The 26,758-nt window shown below is 40.5% G+C and overlaps 1 protein-coding gene across 3 annotated transcripts in view; it reads right to left on the bottom strand.

Moving 5' to 3' along the window:
• LOC115572764 (low-density lipoprotein receptor-related protein 8) overlaps nucleotides 1–26,758 on the bottom strand; it is a 93,389-nt gene that overhangs the window by 26,866 nt on the left and 39,765 nt on the right. For all 3 annotated transcript variants that reach the window (XM_030403196.1, XM_030403199.1, XM_030403197.1), the window contains exons 4-7: nucleotides 19,916–20,044; nucleotides 10,042–10,431; nucleotides 7,156–7,278; nucleotides 6,046–6,168 (exon numbers count right to left, since the gene is read on the bottom strand). In XM_030403196.1, the coding sequence (XP_030259056.1) occupies nucleotides 6,046–6,168; nucleotides 7,156–7,278; nucleotides 10,042–10,431; nucleotides 19,916–20,044 (765 nt within the window). The remainder of the gene's footprint in view (nucleotides 1–6,045; nucleotides 6,169–7,155; nucleotides 7,279–10,041; nucleotides 10,432–19,915; nucleotides 20,045–26,758) is intronic.

The following is a 26,758-nucleotide window of genomic DNA, read 5'->3' as shown; positions in this document are numbered from 1 at the left end:
ATATCATATCAGAAAGGGCTCAAAAGCCACCGGCTGAAATTTTAGGGTCAGTTTTTTTAAACCACAAATTGATATTTCTGAGAATACAGTATCATCTCACAACTGCACATGCAAGAGGTTTCACTTTTTTTTTTAAATCAACCCTTCAGGGCACTTCCCTTTCCATGTTCGTTTTGTACAAAAAAATAAAAAATAAACCAGATTGTTTAAATAAATTACAGAGGGTAAGCCAACTGAGTGAAAGCTAAGATCATCAAGAAAAAAAAAAATCTCCCTCCAACATTTCACTCGACAGTTTTTGCTTTCCACACAAACAATTGAGCGTGACTGTTCAACAAACAACTGGAAAGAGGTGATAAAGAGAAAAGTGGTTTAACTGCAACTCCTCAGTATGAGTGCGCTTAATTCTGTCAACAGCATCCAACCCAATCTAGTGAAACGCATTTGTCAATAGCCAGGCAGCTTTATATCATCAGTCATTGAAGGCAGGGATACTGGCTGTCTGTGTGAGTTAACGTTTGGCATATCATCAGTAAACTACCACCAAGACTGGCTGTTGTTTTAGAGTGAAGTTTCATTTGTTAAAGATATAAAGAACAAACTGAAAAGAAAAAAAACCTTTATATATAATCACTTCAGTTTTCAAATTTTCACACAAAGCTCCAACTTGAATCACAGTAGGCCTTTCTTCTCCACAGTGCGTAAAGTACCACATTTCTGATTTCTTTAGTGACTGAACAGAGTATGAATAATAACTGACTAGCTGGTACCGATATTATGAATTTGGCTTGTTTTAATCACTAAATGTTCCTGATTGTTGTGTAGAGTACATCTAAATTATACATTATCATAAAGTCTTATGTGGATTTAGCAGAGTTTTATTTAGAAAAGAAACAAGTGTTATATTTCTCAAAGAGGTCATATCATCCTAATTTTCAGGTTCATACTTTTATTTGGGGGTCTTAGTAGCATAGGCTTACATACTTTAATTTAAAAAAACAAATTTTTCTCATATGGTGCATTGCTTCAGCATCCATCACACACCGTGTCTTGAACACTCCATTTTAGCCATGGAGCGAGACATCTCGCCTCCGTTCAATCGGGTGAGAAATGCCCATGTGCATTATCCAAAAAGCATAATATGACCCGACCTCATAAAAGTAGTACTGTCATCTTTTCATGAAGTGAATATATTTTCATATACACACTTTTTTGGGGGGAATGTTTTGTGTTCACAAAGGAAGAAAAAAGACGGTTTTACTGTTTGCAGTTCCACTAGCTTCACATCCCCTTTTTCGTATGGACTTCACCCTGGGATGGTTCGTACTTACAGTATTTTTCCTCCATTATATGTTTATATGTATTATACGAGTTCAGCCGGTTGCCTGGTAACCTCATGGCAACGACTGCTGGAAGAATACCCACATAGAAACACAGCAACTTGTTGTTTTTACACATTTATTTTTGGGTTGATTGAACAAACTAAATATAACATTAATGACCTTTAGAGACATGTAGGCAGATTTAGTTAACTTTAGACTGAACCAGAATAGCAGTTTCCTTCTGTTTCCGGTCTTTGCATTAAGCTTAGCAGTTTCATATGCAACGTTCAGACATGAGAGTTGTGTCTTGTCATCCAGCTCTTTGCAAGAAAGCAAATGAGTCCTCATAAAAACTTACGTCAAAGGTGCAATATAGTTTTGGGGGAAAATGTAAAATATAAGTAGAGAAAGATTTTCATTTTACTGATTTTTAATTTCCAAACAAACTAATTAAATAAAACTCTCTTCATTTTCATGACTTAATAAACCAAATCAACAAACTGACCTTGACCTGACTCGATCGGAATCGGACGTTACATCCCGATCAGGGATAGGATATATATATATTTATTCTCAGTATTTTTTTTCAGATCTATAATATTTCAAAACAAATGGGAAAAATGTGTGTGCGCAAGGCACGGGTCGGGTATTGGTAAATATAACGACCGACCACCGCTGTCAGCGTTTTTTGTGCCTCTGATTCATGTCTTCGTGTCACTCCCCAAGTAGTCCATTCATTTGTCACAATGGAACTTCATTCAAAGCAGAGCTCCACCAAAGAGCCTGCAATCGTTGCGGAAGGTTATCTGATGTGTCAGTGTTTCCCCTATATGCATTCTGCTGCTGGATTTTCAGCACTGCCGCAAAAAAAAAAAACGAAAAAAAAAAACAAAACATGATTTTTGTAGGTTTAATATCATGGGCGAATGGCGAATTTAAGTTGCAGACAGTGAAAGCACTACACCCTAAGTTATCTTAAAATCGATTATTATTGTCATTACTGCTATTTGTATAATTTCTACAAGTCACTGTTTAAGTTGAGTGACTGAAATCCTCGTCATCCTATTCAAAGGCTGCAACAGGTGACTCATCGTACCTGGGTGAAGTTGGTTTTAGGTCGGATATTCGGCGGATATTCACTCAGGTCCAGCCGCGACTTTACTGAGGACTGCCCAGTGTTAGCAGCAGGAGGACGGTCAGCTCACCTCAGGAGCCGGGCGCTGAATCACTGGAAACTGATTTAGGGACCGTCATTTTCAATATCTTCCATGTCACGTGACCCAGTGACTCAAAACCAGCAGCAGATTCCATTAGTAAACTGGATGAATGAGACACAGCTCTTTTTATTGTATTTAGTGCTTCCTCTATTTTATATGAATATTAATATGCAGAAATTATGATTTTTTTTTCAATAGCTTCTATTTCATGTGGCCCACTGACTTCTAAAACAGATTCTGTTTCCATAAAAAATCTATAATAATATAGAAAATAATGGTAAAAAAGTTCTCCAAGCGGTTGGACGTGTGGGGCAAACTATTTCTTTCTTAGCAGAAGCAAACAACGGGACAAAACAAATGTAAAGAGAGACATAGTGGAGCCGTATATGTTCCTGCTTTTTTGTCATTTGCCAATCGCACCTGTGATGAGTGTTAAATGATAAAATAAGGTGAATAAAATAAAAATAAGGGCATCCTGGATCTGTTTCTTTGCTGCTTTTTTTTATGTATTATAGAAGTATCAGATCGGGACTCTGTGTCAGCAGAAACTCAAAATGAAATGACTCGGACTAAAACCTAATCGGGACATCACTAGTTGTAACACACTACATGGGCAAAACAGTATTTATGCGAGAGAAACTCTGTGATTACTTTGTTATACTATAATCGCAGGGAAGTAAAACTGATGCCATTTCTCATGCTCTGCTTTAAAATGATGAAACTCAGTTGTGTGAAGCATGTTTGTTTACTATATAGCACTACATTGACTGCAGGGATTCGAGATGACCCAGTATGAATGATCTCATCCCTGGAGCTATGAGGAAAGTCATTTGCACAACTTCACACAATTATTCTTTATTCATTGTAAAAAAAATATATTCAAAAAAAGACAGAGGAAGTTGACCTTCCAAAGATTGACTGAAGGTAACTTTTGTGAGAAATTGTTTCTCTTTGCTTTGTGTCAGTGCCAGCAGGCTTTGAGCGCTTCAACCGCCAGCATTAAATTCCTGTCTCTAATTCAGCTGGAAGGGTGACAGCAACCTGCCACTCACAGTAACTCCCACTAACTCCTGTCTTGTCAGTTCAGAATTAACTGCAGACGCTAGGAAGACCAAGATGTAGCTGTATTTGAAGGGACTGCCTGATTTCTGTTTCTTTGAAAAGCCACCCCAGGAGAGGCCATGTGTGACAACAGTTTTTTCCAAGTCGCTTCCAAGGACAGCCATGATTTAGAGGTCACTTCTGCCTTCCCATGGGCAAGCATATATGACGTCACTCCTCCTCCACCCCACCTCCATCCGTCTTTCTCTCTCTCTCTCACCATGGTAACCCATTATGTACTTCCTATTTTCAGCCGTTCCTCTCAGTCAAGCTGGGAGTGATGGTGCTGTGTAAAGAAATACATGGTGTGCCAAGTAATGAGTCAGTACTGTGGTAATATGCCGTTATTTCTAATGAAATGGGAAACGCAGAAAAACATTAGCTTGTGCGCAGAGAGAGATGCGTTGTCTTTATTTTCCCCTGATGTACGGCTGGTGCTGCAAATGCAATCACATCAAACATCTACGTGTACACAGTTTCAGAGCAGTGGGGAGTATTTTCTGTGTCCGTGTGTGTATCTTTTTTGTGTGTGTGCATTTTGGTTGGGGAACATCTTGCGAGTAAACGGCTGACTGAGCAGAGCGATGAGCTAGGTGTGTGTGGACACGCTTTTAATGAGCTGAGAACAAGACCTGAGTTGAAGGAGAGAGGGAGAGAGACATGAGGACATAGATGGAAGTGGAGGAGAATTACTCTCTGGGATACCTGTTTCCATCTTGCAATTTCTGTCCCTGGCAGAGGTCAGTCTACTCTGTCAGCTGTCACTTTTTCCCCTCTCAAATGTATGATTCTCTGAGGTAATGTCATACGGTGAGAGCTTCTGTCCACTTCTCATTCTCTCATGTCAGAAACTGTCTTACCAAGCTCTTCAAAACCTGTGAACAGTCCGGCTGGTTCGGCAAACTTTACCAACACAACTTACTAAGTAGGCATGGTTACAAATCTTAAATTCTAACCATGCAAACCATTTCAAGACAAAACCATGTCAGCAAGGTGCAATCAACAAACACACACAGAAGCTAACAAACTAGCACGAGCCAAGTTTTGCCTACTCACTAATATAGTGTCTGGGTGTTTCTGCAATGCCTCTATATCATATTCCTAAATGTCCAATAGATCTATTTCAGCAACGTATTTAGTCCAAAACACGGTATTCCATGATTAAATGGTGACAAAATGGTGAAAACTGTGATCGCAGATACTTTTTCATGTTTTTGTCAGTCACAAAACTCATTTCACAGCAGAGCCCATTAGCCCTCTACCATGGAGATCCTGAGATTGCAGCTCATTTGAGCAAACAGGAGCTTCTGAGCTTGCCCTGGAGCCTAAACCAGCCAGCGAGTGATCTATAGACAAGTGACCCACTCTCTCATCTTATTCCTCTCTCGAGTCACTTACACGTCGGCCTCTGTATGACTGATGCATCATTTTGCCAGTAAGATTTCAAATCTAGAGATCTATAGTCTATTATACTTTTTAGAGCCATAGCCTTGGAAATTATGGGTTGTCTCTCAATATAATCACTTGTTTTTGACTATTTTATATGCACAAAGGTAGTGTAAATTAGGAAATAAAGATCTATAATTAAGTTTTGTTGCTGTTGCTCTCAGACAGATGTTGTTATCAAATTTGACTATATGATGTGGACCCTTTGTGTTTTCCAGCTCGTGGGAGCAGTAACAGGTCATCTGCAAGCTTGTTATGGCATTAAGAAAATGTAGGGGTGAAAATAAATAAAGAAGTCAGTGTGTTCAAACTTCTATAGAGTTTTATAGTAAGAAACTTGGGAAGAAAATTAAGCTTATAAACTTTCAAAAGAGCCTAATACATTGCCTGTACTCCACACGGTTCAACAACAGCGTGGAATTTACTTTAGGCTACATTTTCATGAATAAGAACAGGTCCACACAGAGCAACAAACTCACAATGATTTGTTTCCTTAACAGAGACATCACTTATGTTTACTTGCGGTCAGTAAAATAGGTTGAGAGGTAACAGTATACACAGATTGGAAGAGAGAGGGAGAAGGGAGAGATTATCGCAGAGCAGGAGAAGGATTTTTCTACCGTTTGATGGTAATTAGTACATGCAGGCTCTTGCTCTGATCAGCAGAGGCTGCAGCTAATTTGAGTGAGCCTCCGAAAGCCTTTGAAATGCAAGGTAATAGGAGGGAGGTAGTTGCATTTTGTCATGGCAAACATGATTACGCTGCTACATTAACTGCTTGAAACCATTTACAATACATATGTACATGCTGCCTCTTTGCACAGGGCTGAGACAAAAGATCTGCTGACACACACAGTTTCTATTATATTATACCATTTGGAAATTTAAAAAAAGCTTTTACCTGGAGGCACACCAGGTGAAAAGTCAGCTAAGACAAGGTCACAACAAAGTCCTCTTACCGCACTCTTTCTTAGGCTCATCTGATCTGTCCTTGCAGTCCTTGACAGAGTCACACACCTTGGAGCTATCGATGCACTCTCCGTTCTTACACAGAAACTTCAGGGGTCCCTCACATTTGGTGGCTGCAACAGAAAATCAGAAGGTACAATCAAGCATCTTCACTATAAACTTCATGAAAATACATTTGCACAAGCTACTGCACACTGATTCACAACCTCGTGCATCTCAAAGGGTGTTGCTGTCAAATTTAAAATCTCCAGTGGTTCGGCAAATTATTGAAGGCTCGCATGAGTAAAGTGACAGCAAAAAAATACTTCCCGCTCAGATATTCATATTAGCCAACATAAAAAGCCTTGTGAAATGAAAACTGAACTATTTGGTCCAGTTTCACAGTGCCAGGGCTTAATTTCCTGCAAAATAATTTTGCAGCACCCCGGTAAATTATGCATCATAGAGAGAGAGAGAGAGAGAGAATGCAATCAGCTCACACAAAGCACCGTGCTGAATCCAAACAACAGAACAGCAGTGGTCATTATAGCAATTCATTTCACAATAATCTACAGTATGGTCCAGCATGTCATACAAGTTTACCTACTGATGCAATGAACACTTCCTTAACGTCCAGCTTCACCTAAAAAGCATTCACTTGGCAAAACATGCTGGATTGCAACTTTAAGACATTATATTTGCACTTCATCAATTCTCCACAACCACAAGCTGAATAACACTTAAAAGCACGAACAAACACAAGGCGGACAAATACTTACAAAAGGGGTTATAGTAAACTCTAATATCAGCAATGTTACCTTTATCTTAAATTCACTTTATTTCTGCAATTGCTGGGGCAACCATGTTGTAAAAATCCCACAGATCATCACAAACTTGTCACCGGCCATTATAACTCTCTCTTCTTTAAGTAGTGGTAGTTCACAAAGGCAGACGTGCAGATGGCAGACACACTGAATCAAATATATGGAGCAGACAGACTGACAAATAGGGAGACAGATTCAAACAGACACTTGCATAACAGAAGAAATCAGGTGAAGAGGCAGAGAGGAGGAGAAATTCTGGCAGCTCCACACACAGACAGCGATGACAGGTGTACCCACCGTTGACACAGCCAGATTCATCGCTGTGGTCAGGACAGTCGTGGACCTTGTTACACTGCTTGGTGCCGTGGATGCAAGAACCGTCACCACACTGGAACTCATCGGGGCGACATGTCAACAGGGCTGTAAGAGGCACACAAACACGCACTTTAACACACATGTGAAATTGGACTTGTAAATCCCCTTTAATCCCTTCAAGAGGAACACAACATCCTGGAGTCAGAACCAACACGAGACCTTTCCACTCCATCAGAGTCTCTTTCCTCTGCCTTATAAAGGCAAGACATTACCCAAAGTAGAGCAGGGTATGACCACTGATTGCTTGAATTGATAGAATTCCTATTCACAAGTTCCAGATTTGATTCAGTTCCTGATTCAATTTGATTCGCTTTGGTTAAGTATGTTTACATTACCAAATCATTTTTTCATGGGTATGAGGGAGATTCTGAGAGAACCAATGCAGTATATTGTTCTACGAACTTTCCAATCTGTGCACTATTAAAAAACATTCATGTTTACTTATCATTTATGTAATCTCATTATCAAAAATGCTGTATTATCAGAATATATAAAAAGATTAATTTTTAGATTATATGACTTGATATTGGTTCACTTAAAAGAAGACTCTTTTTAAACCCAGCCCAACTCGAACATTTCAAAAAATGCTTTGCAGTCTATATCCTCTCACAGCCTGTGTTAGGTGCTGCCTAGGACAGAGACAGTCAACCTGAGGGCGTGTGATGAATGATTTTCAATATAGTAACGTAAAGATGGAGGCTGCATGAGGCCACACCAAATTTCATTAATATCCTGAGCACAGACAAGCTTTTCATCAACGGGGCCTAGTATGCTCATATAACTCCTCTCTAAACCACACTAAAAAGCAATATATATGTCTGAGGGGATATGATTTAGTGTTATCACACGATGAGCTGAACAGAGTGAATGTAATGGAGACGGAGCCGCTGTAGCCTGGACATACATGCACACAGATATGCACATACAAACAGAGGAACAGACTCTTCTTACATTGTTTCTCTGTATCTGGGAGATCGATCTTGAGATGTCATTGGATAATAACGTAGTGCTGCATACAGACACATGCACACACACTGTATATTCATAAGGATATATTGATAAAGAGAATGTCTTCAGCTAAAGAGATAGAGGAATATTAAATTATATGGCAAAGCAATCCCCATATGCACATTACAGGATGTGAATGGAGCAGAAGTAGTGATCCGGAGCATCAATGGGTTGCACAGTCACTTCTGGACAAACACAAGCCGCTGCCTTTAGCCGTCTCCAGGCCTCTCTCTTAATGCAGGGATCCAGTTGGCTAACATCAATCTCTTGTAAGTGCTGCTTATATGGCACCACAGAGAGTGAGAGGAGGGTTTGATGTGTGCACAGCACATCTTGATAATGAATAGTGGGACTATCTGGGCTTCGCACTCTGGCTTAGTTAGACAAGAGCTTCAGGGCTCCCCCATCAATGACCAACAAATAGGAAAACCCGTTTTATCAGAAGGCCCCATCTTCACAAGGTGTTTATCAACAGAAACACATTCTTTATCAGACACATTTAGAAAAAACAAACAGACGCCAACTCCCTGCAGAGTGGAAATGTGCTAAATGATAAAGTAACACCTCAGAAGAGGAAGAAAATGTTATTTGTTGAGGTTTTTTTCCCATTCTCCTCCAGTCTCAAAGCAAATAGATATCTTAACACAGCGTCCACACTGTGATGATGTAAAAAAAAAAAAAAAAAGACTGTCAGTGGGATTACCTATGAATGTGTTGGAATTTGACTGGTCTGAAGTATAATAAATCATTAGACGCTACTAATCAAATATTAATAGAGGTAGTATGCAGAATCAAATAAAGAAACACTAACCAAAGCCTAATGTGACCTTCAATAAGCTGAAAAGCCATAGAAATGTCAACAAAACTGTTATTGCAAACCAATGTCCATCAATATCATCCTACATACTGATTGTAAAGCTAATGTACTATATACCATTAGTCATAGCATACTTCTTCTTTAAAGTTAGAAGTATCTTACTTGCAGAAAATCATGATTGATGATTTTGCATGTTTAACTACGTCATAAGCCAGTCAGAGGCAGGATGAGTCAAAGCAGCAAGTACCAGCCAATCAGAGGCAGAGCAGGGCGGGTCTTGGCAAGAAAAGCAGTAGGATCCATAATGATTCAAATTTCAGTATCATAAATATTTATCAGCTTCCCTTGTTTGTGTGTAATCATGGTAAAATGTGGTCTAGGAGACACCTATTGCTGATTTTGTGGACTGATTTTGTTAGTCTGATAGCATTAGACCTCTATGAGTTGCAGTAAGGAAACTTCACAGGTGTGTAGTTGACATCAAAACAAGCTCAAGTTCGAAGATAAGTGGATCAGAATGTCAACATGTTGCTAGGCGTTGCGGCTTGTATGATCTCATTGAGATGGTCCCTCGTTTGTTTTACAAAATTAGCGGCTCCTCCATTTTCTTTGTGCGTAGTGGGACAATAGTGTACATCAACAGCACACTCAGAAAAATGGAACTGAGACACAACTACAGCCTCATCACTAAGAGAACCACAGCTCCATTTGTGTCATTCTCTATTGTCCTTCAACACATTTACATATTCCACATGTACAGAAACCCTTTCAGACAGAGCATCATTGTCCTGCATCAATGTAAGCGGAGAGGACAGCCTTTTCAACGATGAATAGAGAGATTGCTTTGCTACCACAGAGTATGTATAAGCTCCTGTAAGACAAAAATACCCAGAAACACGGGTGCACATAGGCGTATAATGAGGTACAACAGGAAGCAGCAGGCAGGGACATTAAAAGAAAAGGCGACAGAAAGAGAAACTCACGGCAGTCAGACTCATCAGATTTGTCCTTGCAGTCTGGATCTCCATCACACTTCCACGTCAGCCGCACACACTCCCCATTGGCACAGCGGAACTCCCCAGCAGTGCAGTTTGCCCGGCGGTTAAGCAGGTACGGGACCCCGTCACCCCCACAGCGCTCGGGCCCTTCGTCTGAACTGTCGGAACAGTCCGGGTCTCCGTCGCAGCTCCACATGAGCGGCACACACTCTGAGGTGTTGCAGCGGAGGTGGTTGGGCCCGCAGGTCAGAGGAGAGGTGCATTTGAGCTCATCGCTGCCGTCTCCGCAGTCGTCGTCACCGTCACACACGTACACAGAGGCCAAGCATTTACGGTTGGCACACATGAACTCACCGGTTGGGCAGGCTTTGGCATCTAGAGGAGCAGCAGAAAGGAAGAATATTCAGAAATACAGCGTGTGAGGGCCTGAATCTTCTGTCCTACTCCACAACTGTAAGCAGGGGAGTATAACATTCATTTTCAGTTTTGTTTGGTCAATAAGCTGTTAACTCTCCCTTTATTGCTGAAAAGTGGAATTTAATGTAGGTTTTTAGAGGCCTGTGCTTTAAAATCAACTGAGATGTAACAAGCATTTTCACAGATATGAAAAACGCACACCAGACGTTCAGTTTTTGCTCGCAGTAAAATCAAAGATGACTCTTTAACATTGGCTGCAGCTGCAGGTAGATGGGAGACAGTAAGTCCAAAAGTGAAAAATGTACTGGCTTAAAAAAGCTGGGATAGAAAGCTGGGAGTTTCTCAGGTAGGTCAAATATTGGCATTATAACTGGGGAAGAGACGGACGGGAGGTGCTGGACAAGAGGAGAGGGGATGATGGTGGTTATCACAAGGAGATGGTGAGAGGTTTCCTCTCCTGTGGAGCAAAAGATAATAGAGCTCTCTCTGCCATCAGGCGGTCCTTCTCATCTCTCTCTGACGGACCCCTATCATGGTACTTCCTCCTCTCTCAAAGGATCCCTGTCTGGCTAGTGTGTTTGTTATTTCTTGTCGGCTCCCTGGCTCATCTTTCTCTTGTATATAACCAACAAGGACACTTGGTTATCCCTACACTAGGTCGGTTCCAGTAAAGTCCTTACAATATGGTAATAAACAAATCATTTTGTGATTATTTTTACATGTATTACAACCTCGGTATGACTCCTGTAGGTATGGTAATTGGTAAACTGAAATAAAATAATAATTCCAACCATGATGATGTGACATTTGGTAGAGTCAACATGTTTTCTTACATCTGGAGAACAAGATTTGTGGGCAAACACATCTCTGCACATCTCTGCAGCGCTACAGTACTTCATTACCATGACGTTTGAACACATATTTTACCTTTATCAAAAAATTGCAGCTCCTGCAATTTAGATATAGCACCTGGACATAAAGCAATTTGAAAAATATTTTTCAAATACATTTTGCAGCATTGTAGAATACTTTTGCTCACAAGTACAGACGGTAACTGCATTGTAAGTGAAGTTGAGACAAATGGCACAGGAGGAACAACACCTACGAACCAGACATCCCTCCAGCTTTTGTTGTCCATGAACTAATTCAAATTATTACACATGAACCTGAAGATTTTTCAATGTTTAGTACATCTATTATATGTAGCTTAAACCCACCAAATCATCTAAATTCAATACATACAGAGGCTTAACCTGGCATAGATGACAGTTTTCCTATTCTGCTCACAAGGGCTAGTTAGCAGTTAGCGCGCTAGTTTATCTGGTGTTACTTTTTCACATTGTAATGATTCGGTACTGCTTTATTTATCGGCTATGACAAACTCAGTTGCTAGGATGCTGAATCGCCAAAATCTATTTATAGGAAACAGGTGGGAAAACTGGGTAAATTAGCATTGGCTATAGGGCTAGCGGTCACACCCGCCAGCTTAGCTAGCCAGAGTGCCTTCACAGTAGTTTCTTTACCTCATTTCTGTAGTTGCTGCAAACTAAGGCATACCATCTCTTTCATCCAAGTTATTATTTTTGCAGATTGTTGTCTTGACTCACTTTTGTTTCAATACAAACGCCTACTTAATGTGTTTTGGTTTTGCAGTATTGACCTTGATTCTGACTGCATCGATATGTTTCCATGCCAAAATGAGAAGTTTGTACTGTACAACACCTCTCCTCTTCACAAAGCCAACCTCAAGGCTTATGTAAATCTGTCTTGCTACCTTTTCCAGCTTTCTCCATCTATACTCATGTCTGGCCAAAAGCACTCAGGCTGTGAAGAGAGTCAGAGCTCCCACTGTGAGCCCATAGCGGCACAGGGGCCAGCACAGGAAGAAGCTGAATTTGATATTTACACAATCCACAGGGAGTTCAGCTTCAACACCGCTGCCTTTGGCAGTTAAAGCTGGTTATAGGAATGGGTCGCTGCTTTAAAGCATTTTACACAGAATCAGCACTTTTTGAAAGTGGTAGTATATTGTCAGCGTCCTGCAGGAGAAATCTCAGGTTACCCAGATGGTCACATTGAAGTTGGTCTGGTGTTAGAGTCCAGATTTGATGTGCATACACGGTAATTTTGAACTGATACTCATTTGTAAATCAAAAGGTTGAATACTATTTAAAGCTGCTACAAGGACCCTTCATTTCCTTTTGATTACTGCGGCCCCGTGGAAAAATTTGGTATGAACACAACCGCCTCGTGTAATTATGACATTATTGATCTGTCTAGTGTCCAAAATGAGGCCTGCGGTCCTAATTTGGCCTGTCATAAGGCTAAATATGGGCCCCCAGTTATTTCTATAATAAAAAAATTATGTTAATTCCGTTTTGCAAAATTAGTAATAGCGAAATATAACTCAGCATCAAAGCCATACAGACGTATCTGCTGCTGTATCACGTGACTACAGAGTAACCTCTTTAACCAGACTGTGAGACAGCTCAATTCATCCTCATAACTCCTTTCAAAATGTTCTGATTATAAATTCTAAGCATCAACATTTCACCATTAGTTGAAAAAATGATGAAAAGCTCAGTAGTAGTTCTCGGTTTGCTGTATGAAGCTCAGACACTAGAAGTAATCAAATCAAATCAAAAACAGCTTTGAAAAAGAGAGAAATCAAATATCACAGCAGAGTGGAAAATTATATGCATTCCCACATGGTGAGTTTAACTGGGTGAACACACATCACATGCGAGATAGTGTCCCAATTACTATCCTATGCAATTATACCAGATGTTAAATGCAATATCTATTTTCTCCATTAGTGCTGATTTAATTCATGGGTACTGTCATGACTGCCACAGAAGGACGGGGAACGCATCTGAAACCAGAAACAAGTGTTGTGGATTCAGTTCAGGGAGAGGGGTTTATATTCATTAATATTAAACAGCTTCCATCTGACTCTGATGTGTTTTATAGCCACTGTCCCTGTTATGCCTCTACCCTCACTCCAAAGTTATTTGGAGCTAAATAATTAAGGAGATTCAATAGGCATGTACATTATTACACAGGGGGCATACCACAAGTAATGTACATGAGTGGCTTGGTGTAACCAGGACGCTCATGTACAGACTTTGTTTTCTATGGGGGCACTGGGGAAACACATTTCTAAACTTTTGAGCAACTTCTGTGCCCATAGACTGCCCGCAATTAATGTTGTACAAGTCAGTGGGTTTAAAATGATAAATGAATCACAGAGGGACCCAAAGTTTAACTCAGTGGTTTTAACTTTTAGATTTATGATCCATCTTTTTACATAATTTGGTGTGGCTGCTTCAAGAAAAGCAGGGAAATAACATACTGAACACCAAATGGATATGTATTTTTATATATGGATATGTTGCATGTGCGGTATGTAATGTATAATGTATGTACACACATAGAAATTAGACATACTTGATGCACACTGTGCTCAAGTTAAAGGTTTTTAGTCACGCTTTGAGGTTTGGTGAAATAAGTCAAAGACTAATGGATGGAATTCATTAAAATGTTGCACATATATTTATGGTTCACAGAGGATGAATCCTGACTTGAGTTATCTATTGAATTTGACACAAACATTAGGTTGACACTGGTTGTTCACAGTGAAACAGCGCACAAATTGTTATAACTGTATCTCTAGTGCTTTTTGTCAAATACTTTGGTTTATGACCTGCAAAACTAATAACATTCCCATCACCATCAACTGTACTTTGTATTTGATGATAATAAGCACATTTTAGCAAGCTAACATGCTTAACTTGGAAAGGGAACATGCAAAACATTATTCTGGCTAAACATCACTGAGTCAAGGTTTTATTGCTAGCATTTAGCTAAAAGCACCACAGAGCCCCTAGCATGAAGTAGACCCTTATTTCGAAAAACACTTTTGGCATTAATAAATGAGGTAGAGTTTTTATTTTATTTTATGGAATGTTTTTTTATTTTTTATTTTATGGAATGTTTTTTTTTCTTCATATTAACATAATTTGAATAGATGATAGCTTAACACATCCTGTAAGTAATGTGATCAGACCCTTTTCAAACCAGTCTGTCCTAGAATAAGGATACAAATACTAAATCCTTCACAAAATAATCCAAATCCACAAGGCACGGCCAATAACCCATTGTTGGAGTTGTAAACACAATTTATGGCTGTGCTGTTCACTCTTAACGTATGTGAACTTTCTGAAGTTAAAGGACAATAGCAACTTTGCTAATCCTGTACTTAACTGTGGTCATTTCTCAAAATTTTCCCAGACAGGCTTCTTTGATTCTTCTTGTTATCAAAGCAAACGCAACTTCTGTTTGCTTGCCATAATGAATGATACATTATTAAACTGAAAATATAATATAATGACAACTACTAAAAACTCCATTAATATTCTTAATAACCTGAGAGATTTACTCTCATTTCATAAATTGCCTGTTCCTTTTTTTAAAATTCCTTGAAATAGAGAACCTCCTCTATGACTAACATCACGGTAGTCAGAAGCTGGCAGCGTAACCCACTTTACTTTTCTGGCGGCTTCGGTGATGGGAGATTGTTGCCCACGGCAACCAGTGGCTCAAAATGTAGAGGCAGGAGAAGACTGGTCACCCTGCTCACATAAACATAGAGCTGATGAGTGTGTGGTGCATGCAAGTGTGTGTGTGAGAGAAAGAAAGTATAAAGCTCAATAAATTAGAAAGGTATAAAGAGGATAAATGAGATGAAAAGAAAGACTTCCATGCTGTGCGTAAGCATGAAAAAACAGGGTTGTTTATAGTTTATCTGCACAAAATTACGTCTGAGCACATCAGTCACTGTCTGTGTCTCAACATCCTCTCAGCTTTCTCATAGATATTCATATATGTAAAGTGAGAGGGCAGTCCAAAACTGTCCGCTCTGCTCACACAGCTGAAGTCCACTGCAGCTGCTGCAGCAAGGTCATTAGAACGCACAGGTAGACACGTGCACACACACACACACACACACACACACACACACACACACACACACACACACACACACACACACACACACACACACACACACACACACACACACACACACTGCCTGCCAGTTCAGATGGGTCACAGTGGCTCACCAGGGAAATAGCTAAGTGACTGAGTGACTTTCCTGTGATGCCACACACACACATTTACAGAGAACAGCCAGCAGTAATGGAGAAGAAACAACTCACTCATCTTCAGCAACAGAAAAGGTAACAGAGGACAAGACTGAAGTCAAAGTGTAGGGAGTCTTTTAAGACTGAGCAGGATGGCAAAGGAGACTTTTAGCAAAATTAGCACAAAAAATCAGGAAGAGATGTTGTCAGTAGAAGTAAACTGTGTGAAAACTGTGCCGTTAGCGGGTGCATAGTGTCTGCTGGTTCAGTGGCACTACAGAGGGAAGGCAGACAGCTGTGAAGAATGCAGGAAGTAATTGTTTCCCTCATACTATCCAAGCAGCTTTAAATATGAATAAAGAAATGAGCCAAAATACAAGCTCACAGAAATATTATATGCACACACCAGGCAGTCAACTCAACCTGACACTTATTGCAAAAGCAAACACAAATCCAGACCAGCTCCTGCGCTTCGCAGTAGATCCCAGCAGACAGGCGTGCTCAGGAGAGATACTGGTGAGTAAGTGCACATTAGACTCCACATCGCTGAGGGTTGAGGACAGTTCAACTTTCTTGCGGAGCCTCCCTAGAACTGCTGCCTAATGTAATGTTGATCAGGGAAAGTTTCCTCTGGTGAGGGCTAGATTCTACTTAATACATAATTCAACATGTGGATGACTCAATTAGCAGGATGCCTCGGCAAGATTTGCTTTTTCAAGTCTGCGGTGGGCTATGCACTCTATAAATTTCTACTAATAGCAGAGCGTGCTGGGGCTAACTAGGTACGTTCATGCTCTGTCAGTTTTAGGAGTGCAAACTCCCCGTCAGATTCAGCTAAGCACAAGTGAAAGTGTAACGGGAGTTTGAATGTTTTTTGCTCACATTTAGTGGGATTGAGCTTGAGCATGCTCACAAAAGCAAGAATGGGAAAGACGAGACAAAGAGCAGGTTCCCGGCGTGCTTTAACAACTCATCAGTTCGGTGCAGTTCCAACTAAATCTGCTGCATTTGGATGGTTTGTTTCGGCTGGTGTGTGCAGTGTCATTGAAACTCTGGTGAAAGAACTGTGTGATGGTGGATTTGAGGCACGTCTATGAGATCAAGGAATAAACTAAACACATTTATGAGTTTCTTCTGTTGATCATGGAAAGTATAAATGAATCAATCTCCCACTTGTTTATCCAAAATGAAGTTAAAATGGGTTTGGGCTTTAAAGTTCATGATTAAAAGTTGAGTTAAACCAAACAAACAGTGCTGGCACACAGCAGCCATTTTCCCTACACTATATTTCTGGTGGAAAAGACCTCATTTTTGACCTCAGTTTCTCCCTGCTCATCATTTTTTATAATTAGCTGCAGAGACAATGCATACTTCTAATACTCTTACCCTGTCAACTTTTCTGACCACCAGTGAGAATAAACTGAGTCACAAGGTGCAGTGGCATGGAGCAGGAGTTGCCGTGACAGACACTAGAATACACCTTTTTTTCTTACCTCCAGTTCATTCACACAGCACCGCAGGATGCCAGGTCACCAAAACTGTCCAATAAATGATTTATGTGTCAGTACATGTGAATTCATGGCTATAACCCCGCTTCATTTGTCACAGGTCTAAACAGCGAACATTTCAAAAATGTGAGGGGGAAGATAGAGAGTAAATGACGGTGTCTGAAGTCTTCTGAAAACACATCACAAAGCTGAGGAGGTGTGCTGCAGGAATATTCATCGCTTCTGTCAAAAAGGAACAGGAGAAAAAAAGATTTAAACGTTTAAAGCGCTCTTTGCTGATTTTTGAACCTGTGCAGAGAGCATGTGGAATTTAGGGCTTCTGCAAATACCCCAGACCTCCTGAAACAGGCTTTACAGACTATTGAACGAGCATGTCGGTGCGTGCTTCAGTGTGCTGAATTAACTGCGCCCAAAGATGATTTGGAACTACATTTGCTGCCTCGCCCGCTCTGTTTGCAGCTGAGCCTTTGCTGGCAGGCAGGAGCAAAATGCACCCGGATACATACAGCAGCTTTATTGTCGAATTTTGTCTGACCGCTACTGCATCATCTTACACGTTTAAACTCATTCGTCTTCTTCCTCTAAACCCAAACATTCAGCAGAGTTAATGCTGCTTTGAAGTGAATTCTCCAGCTGCCGTGTGCCAATAGCTTGCCCGCAACGAACAGACACACTGAGATGTACTCGGCCCAATTGGTAATTTCCACCACTTCTGCCTTGCCTCACTGCACGACTGTAAATGCAAAAGATCTAAAGCCTTCAGTCTGCAGCACTTAAGAGTGATACAGCATGCAGTGTTTGACATATAAGGCAATTATCATCCGTGCCCAGCTTTACTTCTGTCAGCTATAACTTCCTTTTAGTCTGTACTCACACAGGTTGTGTAATTTACACTTCAAACCATACACACTTAACACTGTGATGATCTGACAAGTTTGCAAACCATGGATTATGATAAAGGAAAGTGTTTCGAATGCTAATGTATTTCATTGTTCACTATTGTTGATATGATAGCCGGGCATGGTCAGTACAGTGTAGGTACGGTTACAGTTAGGAAAACAACAAGTGAGCCTCACCTTTTCATAGAGCTCGAACGGACTACCCTGTGCAGCGGTGTAACCATTGGTTTTGGACGCAAATGTAAAGCAGTATGATCATTCCTTAGCTCTATGAGCCGGACCACCACCATAACAGTGTAGAATCAGTGCTTGTCACCTTCAGATTGATCTGCGGTGAGGTAACATTTAAAAGCTTCTTCATCCAGATATCTTTCAGGCTGGCACTGAGCCTAATCCGTCTTCAGATAAACTGGCCTGAGCAGCCCTTAATAGGCCTAATTTACAATGCTATCTCACACCGTTCTGTGTTGGTGTCGGAGTCATCCAGTCCCTCCTGGTCAAACTGCGCAATGTTTACCTCTGGAGGGATTTTGGCCCTTTCCCGGGTGGGCGGCAGCCTGCTGCCTGCCCCAATGTCACAACTGAGAGGCTTAAGGCTGCTGCATCAATACAGACATTAGAATGAAAAGGGGATTAGCACAGGCTAGACTGGGTCTCAATGGACAGCGCAGTGAAAAGCCATCTAAGCTAGGAAGGCATTAGATCTAAAGTCAATGGAATCACTACCACTTGCTCCGACATGAGTGTGTGGGGCCACTTTGAGATGAGGAGTTAATGACAGGCCACTTGCAGGCTGATCTGTCAAAAGTGTCTTTAGTGCACAACAAATTAAAAGCACTTGGATCTTGGAGGCCGCTGAAGGAGAGGGTAGATGTCTATATCAGACGATAATTTCTCTGATTTAATTTTTTAACTTATGACTAATTGTTTTGACTTCCTCTCTAAACTGAAACTCAAAAAGATGTGTATTCTTATCAATAAACATGAATTCACAATACCCCCCCCCCCCCCCCCCCCCCCCCCACACACACACACACACACACACACACACACACACACACACAAACAACTAAACAGGGAGCAGATGTCTCTTAATACGAACATCATTTATATAGGATAATAAAGAGATGGCTTTTTTTCCCTCTCTCTCCCTCTGTGCATTTGTCGCCACGTGCCGCTTTGCACAATCTTCAAAGTCTTCTAAACACCCCACCCCCTACAGCTCTGTTGCCTCAATCAATTTTTTCTGACGTGAAGAGGCAAGGGGAGAGAGAGAGAGAGAGAGAGAGAGAGAGAGAGAGAAAAAAAAGAAGAAGCCGATTCTTCACGGCACCTCAGAAGTAGGGCAAGGATAGTCCCTGCAGGGGGCGGGGGGTGGTGGTAGTGCACGGTTGAGTTGTCTGATTGGCTGGGTGGGAGGTGATGTCATTTTTGATGGTCGTGAGGGCCTTGCAGTGGAGAGGCTGGAGACTCGAGGTTCAAAATGTGATAACAGGGAACTCCAAATATGAACAGAAAGCTGCAGATATCTGATGTTCCACACCACAAATCACTTTGCATCAAAGAGGACTTTGTTGTCATGTGCAGCTGGCTCGAAACTCAAACCTCACTTGAAATCCCTCTAATCATACGGAGTGTTCCCTGCTGTGCTTTAATGTCTGATGCTTCAGGATGATGAGTGAGATCAGAAAGGATAAAAGCCAATAAAATACAAAAAAGGTAGGAAGTAGGAGTATAGTTCTACTGACTGTGAGCCTCATCAAGTAATTCACTTCTGCTCTTTGAATTAAAAACACCCTCGAAATAATGTCAGTCAGTCGAAACAATGGCTCATATGTATTTAAGGCCATTTCCATTATGGTGGAGAACTGACAGCCGACTTCAACAAACTCACCAGAAGCGCAGTCCTCCTCATCCGCCCCGTTCTCGCAATCCTTCTCCCCGTCACATCTCCATGACAGCGAGACACACTTGTTGGTGGATCCCCCACAGTCAAATTTCTCCGGGGGGCAGGTCTGTTTGCCTGTGGGCAGAGATAAAAGAGATAGGGAGATTACTGCAGTGGTTTTATGGTCCCCATAAAGACGGCAACAAAAACATCTACAAGACACTGCTGGACTCGATTTCTATCGCCCCCACAATGCAGTTAAAACTCGGCCAAAACTCCACCACTCTGGCCAATTGATTTTACTGTCTGAAATGCCTCTAAAGAGACATGCAGAAAGATCATGAAATACGGCGAATGCGCAGTTGGCTGTAAAGCAAAAGAACAACTCAGCCCCCCCTCCTTTTCCTGCCAATCTGCTCTAGTTGGCACGGGGTAGGTTTGATCCAGATTACACTGCGTTTAATATGGCGCATGTTGTTAATTATGCATCTTTGCTTACAGTGCAGCCTAAAGCCTCCCGGAATGAAATCAAAGGGTCGGCCGATGTGGCGAATCGTTTATCTCTTCGATGGTTTTTATATTATATTCAAGGACAAAGTTCACACGTACCCCCACAGCTCTGTCGGATGAACTCAAGCATCCCTACATCATCACCACCTGTCATGTTATATATGTTAATTTTAATCTTGAAATTATTTTATGTTGTTTAATACCATTATTCATATAAACTTGGATTTTGTTACAAAAATGTTTTCATTCAGTGTAACTGTATATGTTTATATTAGTTTGGTCAAGTTTGTGTTTGTAAAGCTGGATGTTTCAACTGTTCATCCTTGAATTGAAGTTAAGGCTGGATAACATGACATTAACCTAATATTGCAATACAGGATATATTTCTTGATATTTTTAATTCTCCACGGAAGCACTTCTTAAATGCTCTGATCAATCAAATATCACATGTGTTTGTGTTTTTAACCAAATACCTCAATCTTGATCAATATTGTTGCGATGACTGTTGGTACTTTCACAAAATATTAACACAATAAGTTACTTGTAGAGTAAATTTTGATGTATGTATACATGGAACTTTTTTTGTTTTTTGGCAAACCAGTCGTCCATTTGAGCTTACTATAGCTAACCATTTGAACTGATATATCATTTAAACTTGACATTAGCCATTTCACATGCTGACTAGTTTTCCTTCACTCTAAATAAATCAGAACACAAAGTATTCAAAAGGTAGAGCTGACTTATATGTCACTATATTTAAGTATTATTTTATCAAGTTGCTATTTCTATTTTCTCTTTAACTTTTAAATCAGTTGAGCTACTAGACAATGTTTCCACATACCCCTGTGGCGACTGTAGAAGAAGGCCTATTGGAGTACTTTATTGGTCATGTTTTTTATATGAGCCCACTCTGACAGCTTTGTTACAGCTGACAAACAATATAATATGAGGAAAATTGTAGCGTGATCACTGAGAGCGCACTCCATATGAATATCATTTATGAGGTTATAACTGAATCTCTGATGCTGACACGAGCAATGTTAGGTGTAAACGGTTGTGGGTAATTGGACCAGACAGGGACAAGGTCTGCCAAACCATCCCACTAAACAAAGCCCATCTAGTTATATGGAAATGCATTTGTAGGAACACTGCACTTAGGGGAAAAAGGAATTCCTTTTTATTTAATGTAAATTTAATGTACAGTAAATTTTAATTATTGAATGAGTAACTGTAGGCCTTCTTCTAAGACAATCAGAGAGTAAGTTTAAATTTGCAGATTGCATTTTAGCTTTCCTTTTTCATGCTTTTGTCTAGATTTATTTGTATGTTTTATTTAAATTACTACAATGAAAATTCTTATTCTGTGGTATCACCGATGAAAATCAATTACACAGCATCATGATGTGCAATGCCTTTTTGAGGTCATATGGTAGAGTAGCTTTTCTTCCAAGCCAGAAACATTATGCTAATTTGCTTTGGAAAAGATTAGTGTACTTGCTGCCACATGCCACCAGATGTTCCTCCAGTGGCAACAGCTATTTCATCTTTCTGTTGATTGGTTTCAGAACAAGATGCAATTCGCAATTTCAATGTTCTCATGATGGCTGGCCATATCCTTTAACCAACAAAAATAAAAATAACACTTTTATAACTTAAGAAACACATTTTGTTTCATGAGATTAACATTTGAAAAATGAACTTGTTAGTGCTCACTGGCAGACATATTATGTAATGGCTACATTATTTCTTAATGACTTCAACCATATCTTTGGCATTTCTATTTTCTAAGCTTATTTCATTGGCATTTTGTTATAGCAATAGTGTAGATAAGGACAGAACACAAACATTTAGCTCCAGCTGAAATGGAACATGGGCATGGTATGCATCTTAACTGCGAGGCCTTCATGATGCTTTACATTATACAGTACACTGTCAGATGCTTCTGTCAGAGTTGATGAGGTGTCACCAAAATAGGAATCACACTCCTCCCAGATAAACAGCTAAAAGCATGCTTGAGTAGATTCACTACAATTTTGTTTTGATTTGATTGTTTTCAAGAAATGTAATTAAAGACCTTTGATGGGAGGTGGCATCTAAAATGTTTAATTTTTAAAGCCAGGGTAGAAAGAACCCAGAACAAAAAGGAGCCTTGGCCAAAATGCACAACCATGGGGTCTTCAGAGTTGACGTGTGGTTAATCCTGCAGAAGCAGAGGTAAAGAGAGTAGGGTTTGAGCTTAAAGGTTAAAGGAGCAGTTCCCTTCACCAGGCTGTAGATAAGCATCAGACTCATGAACTGGATGAGAGCTGCAACAGGAAGCCAGAGTACTGAAAGGAGGAATGGTGTTCACTTTACTGCACTTTTCTTGTGACTGAGCTGAACCAGTGAGCACCAACTGAGATTTCAGCGTTCAATATTAAGTCCAAACATCTAAGATCTCTTTTTTACCTCTACCATAAACAGCTAAAATGCATTTACAACATCAACATGTCACAAAACAAATATTTGTTTGGTTGTAGGCTGAAAGGGAGACAATACTGATGCACTGATAGGTGACGTGTGAAGACGCAATTTTGACACATTTAATGTTTTATATAAATGTCATAAATATAGAACTATACAGGTGGTGTGCTGCCAACAAGAGGCTTCCTGGACAGATTAGGTATTTGCAAAGAGATCATTTTCATCACCTACAAATGCAAATAAGAGCCTGATTACACAACCACATCCAAATTGCTCAGTCCCGGTGAAATGTGATCAGAATGTGAATGTTTAACAGAACTGTTCCTGGAAAGTAAAATTATCCTAAATTTCGTATCACAGTCCAGCTCCAAAAAAATGTAAAGCTACTGTTGAAACATTTGGAGTACAGACATTGCTTTGGGCTCTATAAGTGCTTCTAGCATTCATTTATAGGAGTTTGAAAACACTAAATTATTTATTGATTGTTCTCGCCTAAACTGCAAAAAATAAGCCTGCATTTAAAATCATATAGTCTTATATGGTCCAATTTGAAATATAATAACTAAATCACTGAAAAGAGATACATAACACTTGTTTTTCTGAGGAAATATCGAGGCGTCTGACAAAAACATATTCCATTTTATGACCTCAACATACCCCTGCCTGAGAGTAACATAGGCCTTTATTTCCTTATTTACTCTACCGGTGTGCATACAAAATAGTCAAAAACAAGTGCTCAGCATTATAAAAAGAGTAAAGTGCATAAAACTGCGTTAACCTGCACGATGTTAAAGTTTTGGTCTTTGAAAACTATAATAAACTCATATGCTACATGGTGCATCAATCATGTGTAGGCTGGCATATAAGTGGTGCTGTGAAATGAGGGGAGTTTTTCGACAGATAAAAGCATTAAAAGGCATCTGTGGCCGGGTCGCTTACTTCTAACACGTCATGATTACACATCTTTAGATGGTTGACGATGAAAATTGCTTTTGAACAAGTTTGGATGTCTTTTCTATGGTAATAATACAATTTTTATTTCTCTTTCCAACAGGAAAATGCTCACTGGGGACATACACGTCACTTCTAATAGAACTGCAATTAGCTCATACAGGGTGATATATATGTCAACTTTGCAATAAGGTAACCACCATTAGATGATGTTGGAGTGTGTGTACATGTGTACAAAGTAAATTTTTCAACCCTTCAGTTCTCTGCGTTTGACTGTCCCTGCAGCATAGAGGGGTGACAGCAGAGAGGAGGCTGGAGAGGCAGCTGGTGCCTGGGGAGAACGAGCATTGAGAATGGCTGATGCAGCCAGGCCCTGACCCCAGACACACACACACACACACACACACACACACACACACACACACTGGACACTGCAGTGCTTGGGGGGCTGTTTCTGCACCTCTGGCTCCGAGAGCTTACTCTGCTTGCTGAGTAGTGACATCTGCCTACACTCATTTTTCAGGCAACACATTGTAGTACTGAACAAACTGCATTGTAAGATCAGTGAACAGCAGCTGAAAAAAATGTATAAAATATCAAATATTGTACCGCACAATTAGATGCTGATGCCGTTAACCTCTTCCACTTGGCAACTCTTGCAACGCTGCCTTTCCTACCATGGCTTATACACATGAACAAGTGATCGAAGTGTTATTTCATTTCCTCTGTTTCCATTTCATGTGTGAGGAAGATTGGAACGTATATAAAAAGGCAAGTTAAGATGTGTGACAGCCTTTGATGTTGCCTGCCTATGATGTGTTTATACGTTTCACTTCTTTCCAGATGCGACTGTCGAGAGTGAAGTGATCAAACAGGCTTAATGAAAACTGAAGAAACTGAAGACGGAAAAGAAATGATTTGCTAAAAAAAGGGAAAAAATTACAAGTGAGTTACGTCTGAAAATCAAACGACACAGACTGGATGGTCAGGGAGGAAAAACAGCAGGCATTTCTTATAATGTCTGTGATAAGAGACAGGGAGGTGGAATCTTTGAGAGAGGAAATAACTTGCTGTCTGAATGAATGTCGGTCCAATGAGGACCTGACAGAAAACAAGAAACAGACAGGGAAAATGAAAGAGAAGGTGATATAGAGAGCATGGAAAAAGAGAAATACAGAGGGCGGCTTTGGAGAAAAAACAGAATCCATAAGAAGGGAGACAAGCCAAGAGCAAGATACTATATGAGAGGGGAAGTGAAGAGACAAACTGCCGCATGACCTTTTTGATTCTTATCCTAAAGCAAAATCAAAGCCATCCATACCAAGTGGAAGGAGATGAAGGATGCGGAAAGGCAGGCAGAACGCAGGCTGGAGCGGAATCTGAATCCAGCGAGTGTAGGGCGAGCTGTCCTGTCCTTTTAACTGATGACTCTTTAATGAAGCGTGAACTCTGTTCCTCCCAAATCCAAACAAAGAAGCCAAACCACGACAAAGTGGAGGTACCCCACTGTTCCTTGTGACAGCTATTGATGAGTGAAACCTTTGATTTTATAAGACATAAGTAATGGGGTTTTTTGCTTGGGAAGGAAGCAACATAATAGAAGCCAATTACTCTCAGACTCCCAGACTGAGCGCCTGGCAGTTGTTTACAGTCAGAGTGACGAATGAGGATTCATCTCTGCCGTGGCGTTTAGTCAGGAGATCTGTTTAGACTTCATCAGCTATTACAGACCCAAGGCAGTGTTAATCTCGACACTGCGACGGAGTAATCGCTCCAGTTTGTTTATTCGACCATTGTGACAGACCTTGTTGTTGCTGAGAGCCTTTTACCCTAAACTCTGAATGAAGAAGTGTTGAAACACTTCAGTCTGTCAGCTGTCATACAGGAGGGCCTGATAAACTCTACGGAGCTAAAAAATGTGTTCAACTGATCGGATGTAGGGAACTGCAGCTTCATTACAAATGTAACACCACACTTCAGCATGATACAGAGTTCCTAATGTAAGATTCAGCAACCTTTTCATATAAATAAAGATCTCTTTCGTTGAGTCCAATCATTATTAGATATTGTATAGTGATGATTCATCCCACAGACACTTGATGACAGCTTTTATGTGTGATCTATGACAGCCTGATTTGTCCATATGGCCGGTTCCAGTTTAATCACATGCTATTAAACATTAAAAATCATAATAGACCTCGTGAGCTAAAAGGCTTTGAGGTTTGTGTGTTTTTTTGCGCATCTATTTGGGTCTGCGTAATGTAATGCACACCTGTGTAATGTCAGTGCTCTGATGGTGAAGGCGATAACTCAGCCTCTCTGCTTCAGAGCCAAAAAAAAAAAAGGGCACAAAACGCTCTGAGTCATTCTCAGATTCACTGCTTCATTAAACCGGGTTAGCGTGGCCGTGTCCGCCTCTCTGAATTATAGATCTGCTACAGCGGAGAACACTTGCTGCTTGCAAACTACAAGATGGGAAATTGTTATTTCCAGCAAAGTGCATTAGCAAGTAATGTACTGTGGCATGCACCTCTGCTTAATATCGTGTGCCGTACCTGAGCCCCCCTCCTGAGTGTGACTCCATCAGATGAATATAATAATATATCGGCGGTATGCTAGTCTGTCATGGGGCGAACATGCAGTGACAGCCATTTGCGCTAAAATGCAGAGGGGGGGTTAAGTTAGTGAATTTAAACCCAGGGTTTTCTTGCTATTACACCACAGCCTTAAACACTGATCCACCATGTCACACCCTGACTGCTGGTGATACAAGCGCACCTGTTTCCTCTTCTGAGTGCTATTATATGAAGTGTTTGAGTAAAAAAGAAAATAACACGAACAAATCACAGCTTCAAGCCTGACATCCTCAATTTTTCTAGAACTGTCAGGCACTACAATTGATGACACTTTAATCAATGGGTGTTC

The sequence above is a fragment of the Sparus aurata genome, chromosome 21 (genome assembly GCF_900880675.1).
Source record: "Sparus aurata chromosome 21, fSpaAur1.1, whole genome shotgun sequence".
Classification (NCBI taxonomy): domain Eukaryota; kingdom Metazoa; phylum Chordata; class Actinopteri; order Spariformes; family Sparidae; genus Sparus; species Sparus aurata.
This window is presented reverse-complemented; position numbering and strand designations above follow the sequence as displayed.